Source organism: Poecilia mexicana, unplaced genomic scaffold (assembly GCF_051168715.1).
Source record: "Poecilia mexicana isolate PSO_F unplaced genomic scaffold, ASM5116871v1 scaffold_4, whole genome shotgun sequence".
Taxonomy (NCBI): domain Eukaryota; kingdom Metazoa; phylum Chordata; class Actinopteri; order Cyprinodontiformes; family Poeciliidae; genus Poecilia; species Poecilia mexicana.
In genome coordinates, this window is record NW_028263373.1 from 11000407 (window position 1) to 11012267 (window position 11861).

The 11861-nt window shown below is 39.3% G+C and overlaps 1 protein-coding gene across 1 annotated transcript; it reads right to left on the reverse strand.

Moving 5' to 3' along the window:
• Positions 1 to 744: 744 nt before the first annotated feature.
• Positions 745 to 11637, reverse strand: faah (fatty acid amide hydrolase). The gene is made up of 14 exons (XM_088004948.1): positions 11229 to 11637; positions 9490 to 9603; positions 7895 to 8035; positions 7628 to 7761; positions 6408 to 6614; positions 6294 to 6334; positions 6073 to 6197; positions 5401 to 5526; positions 5192 to 5289; positions 2913 to 3012; positions 2790 to 2833; positions 2534 to 2682; positions 2026 to 2171; positions 745 to 1579 (listed from the first exon to the last, which is right to left on the reverse strand). The coding sequence occupies exons 1-14, from the start codon at positions 11442 to 11444 to the stop codon at positions 1457 to 1459; spliced, it is 1764 nt and encodes a 587-aa protein (XP_087861074.1). The 5' UTR covers positions 11445 to 11637; the 3' UTR covers positions 745 to 1456.
• Positions 11638 to 11861: the final 224 nt, after the last annotated feature.

Sequence of the window (11861 nt, forward strand, 5' to 3'; positions counted from 1 at the left end):
TTAAATTGCCGACGTATAAAATGGGACGGGTTGAGATAGTGCATATATGAGTGTGTGCCATTAATTCAGTTTCAGATCCAGAGGGATTTATGAACAATGTCAAGTTCCCTCTGAAGAACTGAGTCTCTTCACTGCCTCTTAAGGCTTAATGCACCCTGACTGAGTGGCACAGCGAGAGGCACACTTTCTCTCTATGTGCTGCAGATAATACTAAGAACAACCTCTCAATTCCTGCTCTCCTCCACACCTAATGTGCCCTCCGTCCTCCACTATGTGCACGACGGGCCCATTTCCATTTGGGGCAGACGGCTGGGAAATAAAAGAAGAAAAAGAAAGAGGGACCGTAATGGAAAATGCTGACATCGACTCTAATGGTTTCCCATTCCAGGGGTGTTTTCACACATATGTAAATTTATGTAAACCCAACACAGAAACACATATTTACAATAGCACAGGGTAATCACTATATGAGGACACGGCGCACTGGCCTTGGAGATGGAGGCGCCATGTGTCATTAGTCTCCTTTATCTCTTTTCCGTTGTCTGCTATGGCATCACTGCATAAACCATCTTGAATATGAATAAAAACGATCTTCACTCGTGTGCCGCTCAGTGATGAGGACGTGGAGAGGAAAAAGAAAGAGGTTTCGTGTCTTTGAAAGCACACAGGTGTCTTGAAAATGCATAACTTCATTTTAAATGACTGTAACATTAACTGAGCTGCAGGCTTTACTGTAAAACAGCATTTTCAAAGAAAAATTCAACTTTATTCTCATTCATTTGATTACATAAAATATTTAAATTACAAAAACACTCATATTATTTTCAAATCTGTACTCATTTTTACAATGCGTTACACGTTATTTGCTGTGTTTACTTACGCATTGGCGCAAGTTTTCAATTATCTTTTGGTTATGCCCAAGTGTGAGCCATCAAACGCACTCTGAGATGGAAAAACAGAACAAAAACCTAATTTTTCCAAGCCTAATTAACACTAAATTGTGAATCTAAAATCCATGTTCTGTTTATAATAATCAGCATATTTATGGACAGAAATATCTATGGTGAAAAACTCATGAAGAAAATTTTACATTTGAGAAAAATTGATCAAAATTAGCGGTAACACTTTATTTAAAGGGGGGTGAATAGTGTTTAACAGTGCTTGCACATGATTTATTAACAGACTGAGTAGACTTTTATAGCTCCAAAAATAAAAAAGTGACAGTTCATTCATTACTCTAAAGGAGAATGACCATGCCGTTCGAGCTAGAGTATTGAGCTACTCTAAAGCAAATGTTAATCGCTTTAATTATAGATTTATTTGTTTAAACTTTCTAAACCTGCTCAACAGATGTTGCCTTACAAACCATATGTAAAAACCAGACTCTTTACCAAACACTGTGGTGTGATTAAGATGTGCCATCCAGCTTTTGGATCTGGAACATCCACGCGCTGGTCTAGTTTTTCTTGTGTTTGACAAGCTGTTCCACCTCCTTCATGAACCGCAGGCAGAGCTCATCCTGCCACGGCAGGGCCACGCACTGCACCGCCACGGGCAGACCCTCAGCGCCGCTCACAGCCTGAAACACAAAGGTCCAACGTGACGCCAAGCAAACTGCTCATGTGGTCTCTGCTGCCACCTGCTGGACAAACGCGGTACTTCCATAAGCGAGATGCGCTAAGAGATTATCGTGGAAACTTCATTACCACGGGTAAACTATCAGTGAGGAGAGTTTACCTGTGGCAATGAAACTGCAGATGTGAAACAACCAAAAAGATTAAAGCTTCAAAAGAGATACAGAAAAAAAAAAGATAAACAGCTTTAGCTTGGGAAACATTCATTATCTTTGGCTAATTAGTTAATTTCTCTGTAATTCTTGAGGTGCTTTTATCCAGTAAAACATCCTTAAAAAACGTATAAAGCAAAAAATAAAACTAGTGGTCCAACAAAGCTTCAAAGAATAATTACTATAATGTATTTTGTTGCATTTGGCGGTTTTTTATGGCCTACACAAAACAGTCTCACCTCTTTATGCATCTTCTCCCAGGTGTCCTGATAAAGGCCCTTCAGATGCTTAAGATCCTCCTCGTCTTGAGCCGTCACCGTGGATACGGGGACAGCACCGGCCGGAAAATTAAGGAGATTGTATATCATTGTTAAGCTGGAGAGACCTGAAAGAAAGCAGACCAAGAAAACTGCAGAACTTGGAAAGGAAAACAAGACTATTTCTGCAAGCCTGAAGTATTTTCACTCTAAATACATTGTGACAAAAAAAAAATATTCTAAAAATGCTTTTCACTGTAGAGATTTTTAAAAAGAAAATCAGTATTTGGGGGACCTGCGTTTTCCAGATACAGAGATTAATAAAAATGATGATGCAGAGCTGCACAAGTTTTCACAAATATTCATTAAATTGTTACACCAAGAGACAATCCAAAAACTCTCAAATGTGTGGAGAAAGCCTCTTTCATCAAATCATTCATTATTCTTCTATCTCCAGATGTTTTAGTAGGAGCTCCTCATACAACCGTACACGTGAGTTTGCCGCAGTACAAGAAGTTGAAGGCCGGTCCAATCATGGGGCAGAGCAGCACATCAATGTTGCATTTCCTCCAGTGTGCTATCGTGTCAGAAATGTAGTCCTCCACAGCAGCATGCTGCTCCCAAACCTCCGCAGGGGAACTGAGAACATCAAGGTGGGGAGGGATATGGAAGCATTTTGGTTCAACAAATAATTTGACAGACAACTATAAAACTAAAGCGGCTAATTTAAAAGGACATCATCGCACCTGACTCCACAGAGGGCGCCGAGAATGGGAGGGACGCGAGTAGACTGTGAGAATGACATGAAATGAGAATTAATCTGTATCTGTATTACATTCTCATTTCTGGAACAGCGAGGCAGAACTCACAAAGGGCGTCAGCAGGAACACGAGGATTCTCTTTAACCAGGTAGGGATGGAGTATAGAACAATCTGAGGTTTGAGGCAGGGATCCAGAGGCCCTCCCTTCCTGAAACAGAAGCAGGATGACTGCCGTGATTCGCTGGAAATGCCGCACTACCTTCAGAACAGATTCAGATTATGTCTGCTGAGCCATCTGGGGCACGTTGGCATAGCGTTGGTGTGTTAGACAGAACCAAATACTAAGTAATGTGTATCGTTTTTAGTGATGACAGAATGGTAAAGACTAATCCAGTCTCTCTCAAACTGTGGTCCATGGGTGCAACTAGTGGTCCTGTGACTTGTAGAGTTAGCTTACCAAAGGATCGTAGTTAAAAGTAATAGTGGGCAGGTGGCTTAAAACCGGGCCACTCAAAGGAAAACTGAAGATACCGGTGGAAAGAAAACAAGTCAATATCTGCTGAGTATTTGTGTCATTCACAAACAATTTGATTCTTTTGAACGGCTCTATGCCGTGAACAAATCTCAGATGATGAGAGCTGTTCTTTGTTTTTTAATGACTTTGCTTGCTTGTAACATTCTGCTCGTACGTTGAGAGCTATTGTTATTTTTATTTATTTAAAAATGACTTAATCACAAACACAAAAAGGTAACTACAATTGACAGAAATGGGTGGATCATTTTTTACACTTAATGGTGCAGGAGAGTATTTTTGTTTCTACCAAAGCAACTCAAATCTAGTTTTCTTTTATTGTGCTTCTAAATTACAAATAGCCTAAAACTTTTTAATAATGAACTCAAAACTTATAGTGAAACAACTTCTTTTTTTTTATTTCATGTGTTTGACATCACTGGAAAGTTTAGAATCCACACTTTAAAAATGTATAACTAACTCAAAACACCATGGCTTTTCGTGATTTTGTCGTGGCCTAGACACATTTATAAAACAGCACCGCCATTCTCATTAGCTAAGAGACTAATATTTTTATTCCAGGTTGCATATATTAAAATGTTGTGTTATTGTGTGGAATTTTCAAACTGTGTGGTCGATGAGTGTTTGTGAAAACGCTTGAGAAACACTGGGTTAATCAATAACTTTAATGATGTCTTTTGCAATAAACCGTTGAATAAGTAAGAGCCTGCCGTAAAAAGAGATTACTTATTTCAGTTTAACTAAAACACCAGGAGGAAAAAAACAACATTTTCCCCAACTGACTACATTTCTTTCCCCCACACATTCTCCTGAATCAACGTTGCAAAATGTTTTGTGGTATTCTGAAATTAAACATTAAACATTTCATGAGTTTTAGAGGTTTTAATTGAGAAAAAAAAAACAACATGCAAAGTGTCAACATTTACAGTGTTACAGTTTTCATAACTTCTGCAATTCGCTCCATTTGGATCTCATCTCAGTCTTGACCACTACTGACCCATTAAAGTTTTTAGACTGTTTTTTTTAGGAACTGACAACTAGTAGCTATTGGGATTTAGATCTGGAGTTTCTAGGCCATCGACACTTAATCTCAATGCTTTTGACACTGACTGTTCATCAACTTCACATCTAGATTGACAAATTTAGAGACCAGGCATCCTGAAGATTATTTCCTTTCTCTTTGCAGCTGCACTAACCCACTACGTGAATTAAGGTTTTGTATTTTTATTACTTGCATTTCATCAGATGGCTACTTACAACAAGCTAAACTCAATGCAAATTGTATATATTGCAGAATTTCTGAATCACACACTAACAAGTGGTTGATGTTTTCGTCTCACTTTCCAAGCAGATTTTTTTAAAACAATTTCCAATTTTTTTTTTTTTTTCTTAAAAAAAATGTTTAGTTTAAACATGTACCGTATATGTGGCAAACTGACATTTATTTTTTTAAGAAACAATCACATAAATCACAAATGCCCCCTGTTGCTTTCTGACACACTATCCAACTCTGGAAGATTTTTTTTAAACAGAAACACTTTGTCCTGTTTAAAAAAAGTGACGAAAATGTGATGAAAATGCTCATCATTGAGAGGAAATCTTAAGAGTCCTTCACAAAACATCAACTTTTATTCTGGGAAAATCTTTAGCCAAGCTTTGTGTTAGCTATGTTCAGAATATCCTGCTTTCTCTAAGTTGGATGAGTCATTAATTATGTTTTAGCCACATCCTGCAAAATATTACTTTTAGTGCTTTTGCCGGACTTAAGACATGTACACTCAGATTTACTTTCCACAAAAAGGAAACATAATCGGTTTAGTCAATGCCTTAAACATAATGATAAAACACAACTTACAGTTTTTGTAGCATGGTGGCAGCTCCATCTGCAAACACGCCCTTGACGATGAGTTCATTGACAGCTTGACTCACCCTCAGAGGTTCATAAGGCACCACCTAACAGCAAAGATGATCGCATCAGAAATACTGCATGTTTTACAAAGTTGTGGTCTTCACAGTACTATCTGCAAAGATGTGTGTGGGTGTGTGGGTGTGTTGTGGCCTTACTGTGTGCCCAGCCTGCTCCAACAGAGCTTTGACCTCTCGGAGGCCGCGGACCATGCTCGGAGGAGGCTGCGTGTACCCATCGTGTTCAAAGTAACCGATTCTGAGAGGCTTGGAGCTCTGGTATGTCTGCAGAAAAGCCATTTCCATTTATTTAGATTTTGCATCAGTCTGTCAGTAGTTCAACAGCTTAAAAGATTATGTGTTTCCATACTTTACATACTTTAGAGGCCTCACAATCATCTGATCCACCAAATTGGCCAATGAGGCAAACTGATACAGCTGGCAGGTTTAATGACAATAACTCCATATTGAAACATGATTGTTGTTGAGCTGAACAAAACAGCACAGACTAAACCTTTAAAATGTATGTTTTTAAACGTAAATTGGTTTATTTGTTAAACCAGATAATTACATACACTGTATAAAAAATACATAACCAATTTCTCTCCTCATTGCCCAACTTTAAATCAGCCGAAATTTTTTTTTTTCCCTGTTTAAGGTCAGTTAGAATCATCAAAATTATTTGCATTTGTCGAATCCCAGCACAATGTTTATTTTTAAGTTTAAAAAAAATCCTCATTCACTTTCTTAATATTTGACAAAACCTTCTTTTAACCTTTTTGTTCAGAAAACCTTCGTAAGGAAAAAAAATTTAAACAGCAGAGAACACACCTGAAGATTAAAGGGTAAAGGTGGAACAGTGGGGTCCAAGGAAAACATGTGGTCACAGAGCAGAGCCTGCATGCACAGAGCTAAACTGTCCACGTCCCGTGCCATGGGTCCAGGAGATGAGAGCACTAAGCCAACACGAGGCGCAGCAATGTTAACAAAATGTTCAACAGGAAAACGGTAATATGTCACTGTGTGAAATTGTGAGGACTATCAACACTTACCGCACTTTTGACCTCGGTAAATGGGAACAATGCCCTGTAAGCTAACGGCGACAAAGAGTAAAGGTCATGTCACTGTGTTAGAAGCATCCATAAAACTGACTGAAGTGTACCCACCTGAGTCGGCCTGTTGTGGGTTTAAAGCCACAGATGCCGCAGAAAGAGGCAGGTATGCGGATGCTCCCCCCTATGTCACTGCCAATGCCAAGAATGGAGCCCCCTCCACCAATCAGCGCCCCCTCTCCACCAGAGGAGCCTCCAGAGGTCTTCTGGGGATTGCAGGGGTTGACCGTCTGGCCAAAGATGGGGTTACTGCAATCGTAACTGCAAACGAAAGGCAGAAGACAGACACATATGAAGCCAGATATTTATATACAATGCGTAAAAACAGACACACAACCATTTTCTTTTTTCAAATTAAGAATAAAAAAACATTTTTAAACAATTTTGGGAAGCTCAGCTTTTTAAAGGTAGTTCAAAGAAATTGTATTTATTATGGGCTCACCAGTGGATGCATCTGAAAGCAACACAAAGGAAAGACTGATGGAGGGACTGGTGTACTTCACAAAATAAATGCTATCATAAGGAAAGAATATTATGTAGAAATATTGAACAAACATCTCAAGACAACAGCCAGAAAGTTCAAATTTGGAATGTGTTGTCCATAAGGACAGTGTCCCTAACAATAGCACCAAATTAGCTACAAAATTACCTAAGTGTAGCTTAAGTCACTTTGCAGCTTAAAAAATTACAGTACCAAATTTGGCACTCTAAAACATTAACTCCAAAAGTTAATCACACTATCCTTCTTGGCTGGCTAAAACATTAACTCCAAAAGTTAATGTTTTGGAGTGCCAACATGAAAACCCTGTTTTAGTTTAAGAGATAATTTGTTGTCAGAATTAAAAGGTGCGTGAGCAACGTTACAAACGTAACTCCGTTGTACCAGTTCTGTCAGGAGGGACGGAGAAAAAGTGCAGCAAAATATTGTGAAAAGCTTCCGGAAGAATACCCAAAATGTCTGATCTAAGTCACAGATTAAAAAAACAAACCTACAAAAAAGGACATACAAAAAGATGCATGCCAACATCTTAATTTAAAGACAATAAAAAAATCTCTAAAATTCCCTCAATCCAACATCTAGCAAATAGTTATAAAGAACTTAAAACAATTGTGCATGACGTCCAATTTAACAGCATACAGTGAGAAAGTAAAGGTTATGTGCTTGTCATGCATTGTGTCATGAATCTAATTTAACTATAAATACTAAGGACATAAGATATATTTATGTGGTTGCGCAATGTGTGTATCACAACAATGCTACAGTTTTAAGTTACTTTAATAGTGCTTGTGGCAGGTTGGTTTTTGTGAAAGGAATGGCTCCTTGTTTCTTCAGTACTTCCACAATCACACTATCCTTCTTGGCTGGCTGGCTCAGATTCATGATTATGCCGCAGGTGCAGTCGTAGTTCTTTGTAGTAGGGAGATAATAAGTACAAAGAACAGAGGGCACAGTCAGATAGTGGCACATCAAGGCAATAAATCTCATCTTTATCCAGACAATGAAGAAAGATCACCACAGTGAAATTCTGCCAGCTGTCTACCTTATATGAAACATTGTCTTTGATGCTGATAGGAACGCCATACAGCAGCCCGTCCTTGTTGGAGCCAGTTGTTCTCAGCTGGTCGAAACTCTCCAGCAAAATTTCTGTGCAGCAGTTCAGCTCCTTGTGCACAGCCAGAGCCTGTTTGAAAAGAAGCTGTTGTTTGAATTCAACCTGAATTCAGATACTGAAAATATAATGATCACATTGCAAGAGGGGTTTTTATTAAAGCGTCTGGGATAGGCCTGTCGCGATAAACGATAAATAAATTAATCGCATGATAAATTAAACCTATCGACCTCATTTTAATTATCGGCTTTATCGTCTCTTCCTGCCTTTTTTCTTTCTGTTGATGACACTGGATGAAAAAAGGCTCAACTCCGGTGCTCTCCACTGACCCTCCCTTCCTATTTCCTTAGTGTAATGTCCAGCGCACACTAAAAGAGTTGTCAGCCGATTGTCAGCCCATTTTCAAAACCTGAGAGACCACAGATTAGCCGACAGAAATCCTAGGTATAACGGTTCAATCGGGTTTGTCGTGCTGTGTGGTGTCCAGCCACATGGGCACAAAATAATGGCTACAAATCCAATTAACTAATTTTAAAATCGGACATTAATCAGTGCTTTACTAGAATCTACCTGTGATCCATGTGGCTAGAGTCAGCGTAAAATCCTGACTGAAAGAAAATCATTATAACCTATTTATGTCACATTAACGAAGAACAGCTGAAAAGTTACCGGGTTTATCAACTGCGGTAGCAATTTGGCTCCAACTCCTCCCCTTGTCATTTCTATATTCTTTGCACGAAATGTTGAATAAATATTAATGTTGTTTCCACATATCATCTCCAATGTCCGCTGGACTTCGGGTTGCGCCGTGTCAGCTGTTTGGGATTCCCCTCCGTAATTTCCCCTTAGAAAGCACGGAGGAGAATCCGCGCTTTCTGATTGGCTACCTGTCACATTCAGCTTTAAGCTCCCAGTCGGGGAAAACCCCCGATTTAGATCGGAGCGGCCACAACCGACGATCTACCGTAACACACCACACACTGCAGGGTGATCGGTTACGAAATCACCAGCGACAATCTTGTAACGCCCAACGTTCTAAGATTATCGTAAGGGGAAAATAGGGGCAAAAAATCGTGTAGTGTTAGCTACTGCGTGAGGATGTGCCCGTCTTCTCTATTTAAATCTCGTGATTACTGAAGGGCAATACAGTATACAGACTTCATAATCTGCACTCTTTTGGTTGAATGCAGTATTTATTTCCACTTTGGCTTTATGTTGTTTAGTTTTTATTCAAGTACGTTTTTTGTTAATGGAGACTGAGAATCCATTTTATTTTTGTTTTTGGTTGTTTTGTTATTTTAGTTTATCAGTTCCAGTGTTATGTGTTCTTTTGAAAGTAAAGTGTATCTATCTATGGCAGGAAATCACATGCATTATTATTATATCCATTAAATCAGTGTCAACTGGTCTTGAAACAATATTATCGTTTATCGCAATAATTTTTTAGACAATTAATCGCTCAGCAAAATTTGTTATCGTGACAGGCCTAGTATGGGATGGTGAAAATGTCAGAATGGAGACTGGACCTTTTGCATGTAGGAGTAAAACACATCCTCCGGGCACAGCGAACCTTCTCGCAGCTGCTTTGTCAACTCAGACAACGACAGTGACAATATGGCGGCAGAGTCACAGGATGGATGCTAGAAGACAAGCAGCACAAATGGGCTGATTATATTTGCTGTGAGCTTGGAAAAGTTAAACATATATTTTTAAGTTGGTTTTAAAGTTCAGGGTTTCCCCCAGTGTATTATAAACCTGGTGGGCCACCAGGCTTTACTTGTGCCCCCACGTGAAAATGTTTCCATTTTTTAAGACTTTTTAGTTGCTGTTCAGGTAATAACACGTAATTATCAAGTGAAATCTTCAAATTTCCTGTCAACTTTAAAAAGTTTTTAACTCAAAAAGACACCTAGCAAAAGACATCATTCATTAATGAATGAATGACATCCAGAGAACGACATCGCTGGATGTCATTAATGAATGAATGACATCCAGAGAACGACATCGCTGCATGTCATTCATTAATGAATGAATGACATCCAGAGAACGACATCGCTGGACGACATCGCTGGATGTTATTAATGAATGAATGACAACCAGAGAACAACGTCGCTGGACATCATTAATGAATGAATGACATCCAGAGAACGACATCGCTGGATGTCATTAATGAATGAATGACATCCAGAGAACGACATCGCTGGATGTCATTAATGAATGAATGACATCCAGAGAACGACATCGCTGCATGTCATTCATTAATGAATGAATGACATCCAGAGAACGACATCGCTGGATGTTATTAATGAATGAATGACAACCAGAGAACGACGTCGCTGGACATCATTAATGAATGAATGACATCCAGAGAACGACATCGCTGGATGTCATTCATTAATGAATGACATCGATGATGTCATTCATTAATGAAACCAAGTCTTTCATTCATTAATGAATGAATGACATCCAGCGGCCCGTTGGCAGAATTAAGGTTCGGTCACCTGAGTATGTTGAAAGCTTAAAGTGCCTCCAGCAGCAGAACATCTCTCAGGTCTCAGAATATTTAATGGACGTTGTTCCATGGATTTTAAAGAAGTTCCTTTGAGAGATTGTAGCGGCCTATTTGGGTGTATTATTACTGCCAGAAATACAGTCTGGCAGTAATACACCCAGACTGTATTACTGGGTGTAATACAGTCTGGGTGTTGTTGGTCAAATTGAATCCGAAAAATGTCATAAATCACACATATAAGACCTGTGATTTATATCTGTGTGTGTAAGGATGTGTGAGTTATATTGTCACATAAGGCCAGGTTGCTTTAATTAGTTTTTCCCCTCCTCAGTGAAATCATGATTTGAAAATAGCTTTATCTTCTCAGGTTATCCTCATCTGATATAAAAGTTTGCTTAATAAGCTGAACAATTTAAGTGTGACCCCCCCCCCCCACACACACACACACACCCACACACCAAAAAAAAAAAAAAGTCCTAAACAAATTTGTAAGGAAGAAAGTTCTTTTATCACAGCAGTGTAATTATTTTAGCGTCACCTGGAGTCACTATGTCTGATATTCACAGATTTGTGTTTTCAAAAATTAGAAGTCTCCCGCTGTCAATGACAGATTGCAACATCAGGGTTCAAAGTTTGCACATGCATTATGTCAACAAGTGCCAATTGTATATTCTTCTAGTATGTGAAACAGAAGAAAATTATTAATAAATTAAATGTGCTTCCACATGTTTCATACATTCCTTTCCCGCTTACCGACTGTTTGTACCGGAGCACCTCCTGCTCAGCTCGCTGCAGGCTCTCGGTCCTCCTGCTCCTGGCTCTTTGGATCTTGTTCTTCACTGCCCGGTGCTCGCTAACGGTGCGCACCACCATCAGCAGGGCACCCACCCCGCAGGCAGCAGAGGTCAACAGAACCGCTGCCTGGCTGTCCACCTTCACTCCCCTTACCAAGTCTTTCAGAGTTTCCATCCTCTCCCTTTCGGGTGCAGAGTCAGGCTAACCGGAGCTAGCAGATAGCCTGTCGTGAGTCCACTGGACCTTTTGTTTCACGCGCTAAAGGGGCGTGGTTAGCTCTTTATTATCATAAATCCTCCAGGAACTTCCTGCCTTTTGACTAACCACAACCCTGAAAGATTTGCTCAAACTACCCAATTTCTACACATGTATTTATATAGGATTTAACTCTTTCCAGCAGGGGGCGCAACTACTGCATTCAATAACGGATTGTGAAAATGGGGAGTTGGAGGCACAATTAAATAATAAATAGATGAGTCGGAGAAATATATTTACATGAAAGACGATTAACGTTATAAATTCAGAAAAAATAATAATGCCATTTTAATGTTTTGAAATCTTAAGTATTTTCCCAAACAGATTATTGTGATA

Bases quoted from the DNA above. Each gene is read 5' to 3' on its own strand.
- faah (XM_088004948.1), bottom strand. From the start codon at position 11,444: ATGGAAACTCTGAAAGACTTGGTAAGGGGAGTGAAGGTGGACAGCCAG. The intron at 5,527-6,072 runs GTGTGTTCTCTG...GCTTTTCTGCAG, and splicing joins CTTTACCCTTTAATCTTCAG to ACATACCAGAGCTCCAAGCC. The intron at 2,683-2,789 runs GTGCGATGATGT...TGATGTTCTCAG, and splicing joins GGCGCCCTCTGTGGAGTCAG to TTCCCCTGCGGAGGTTTGGG.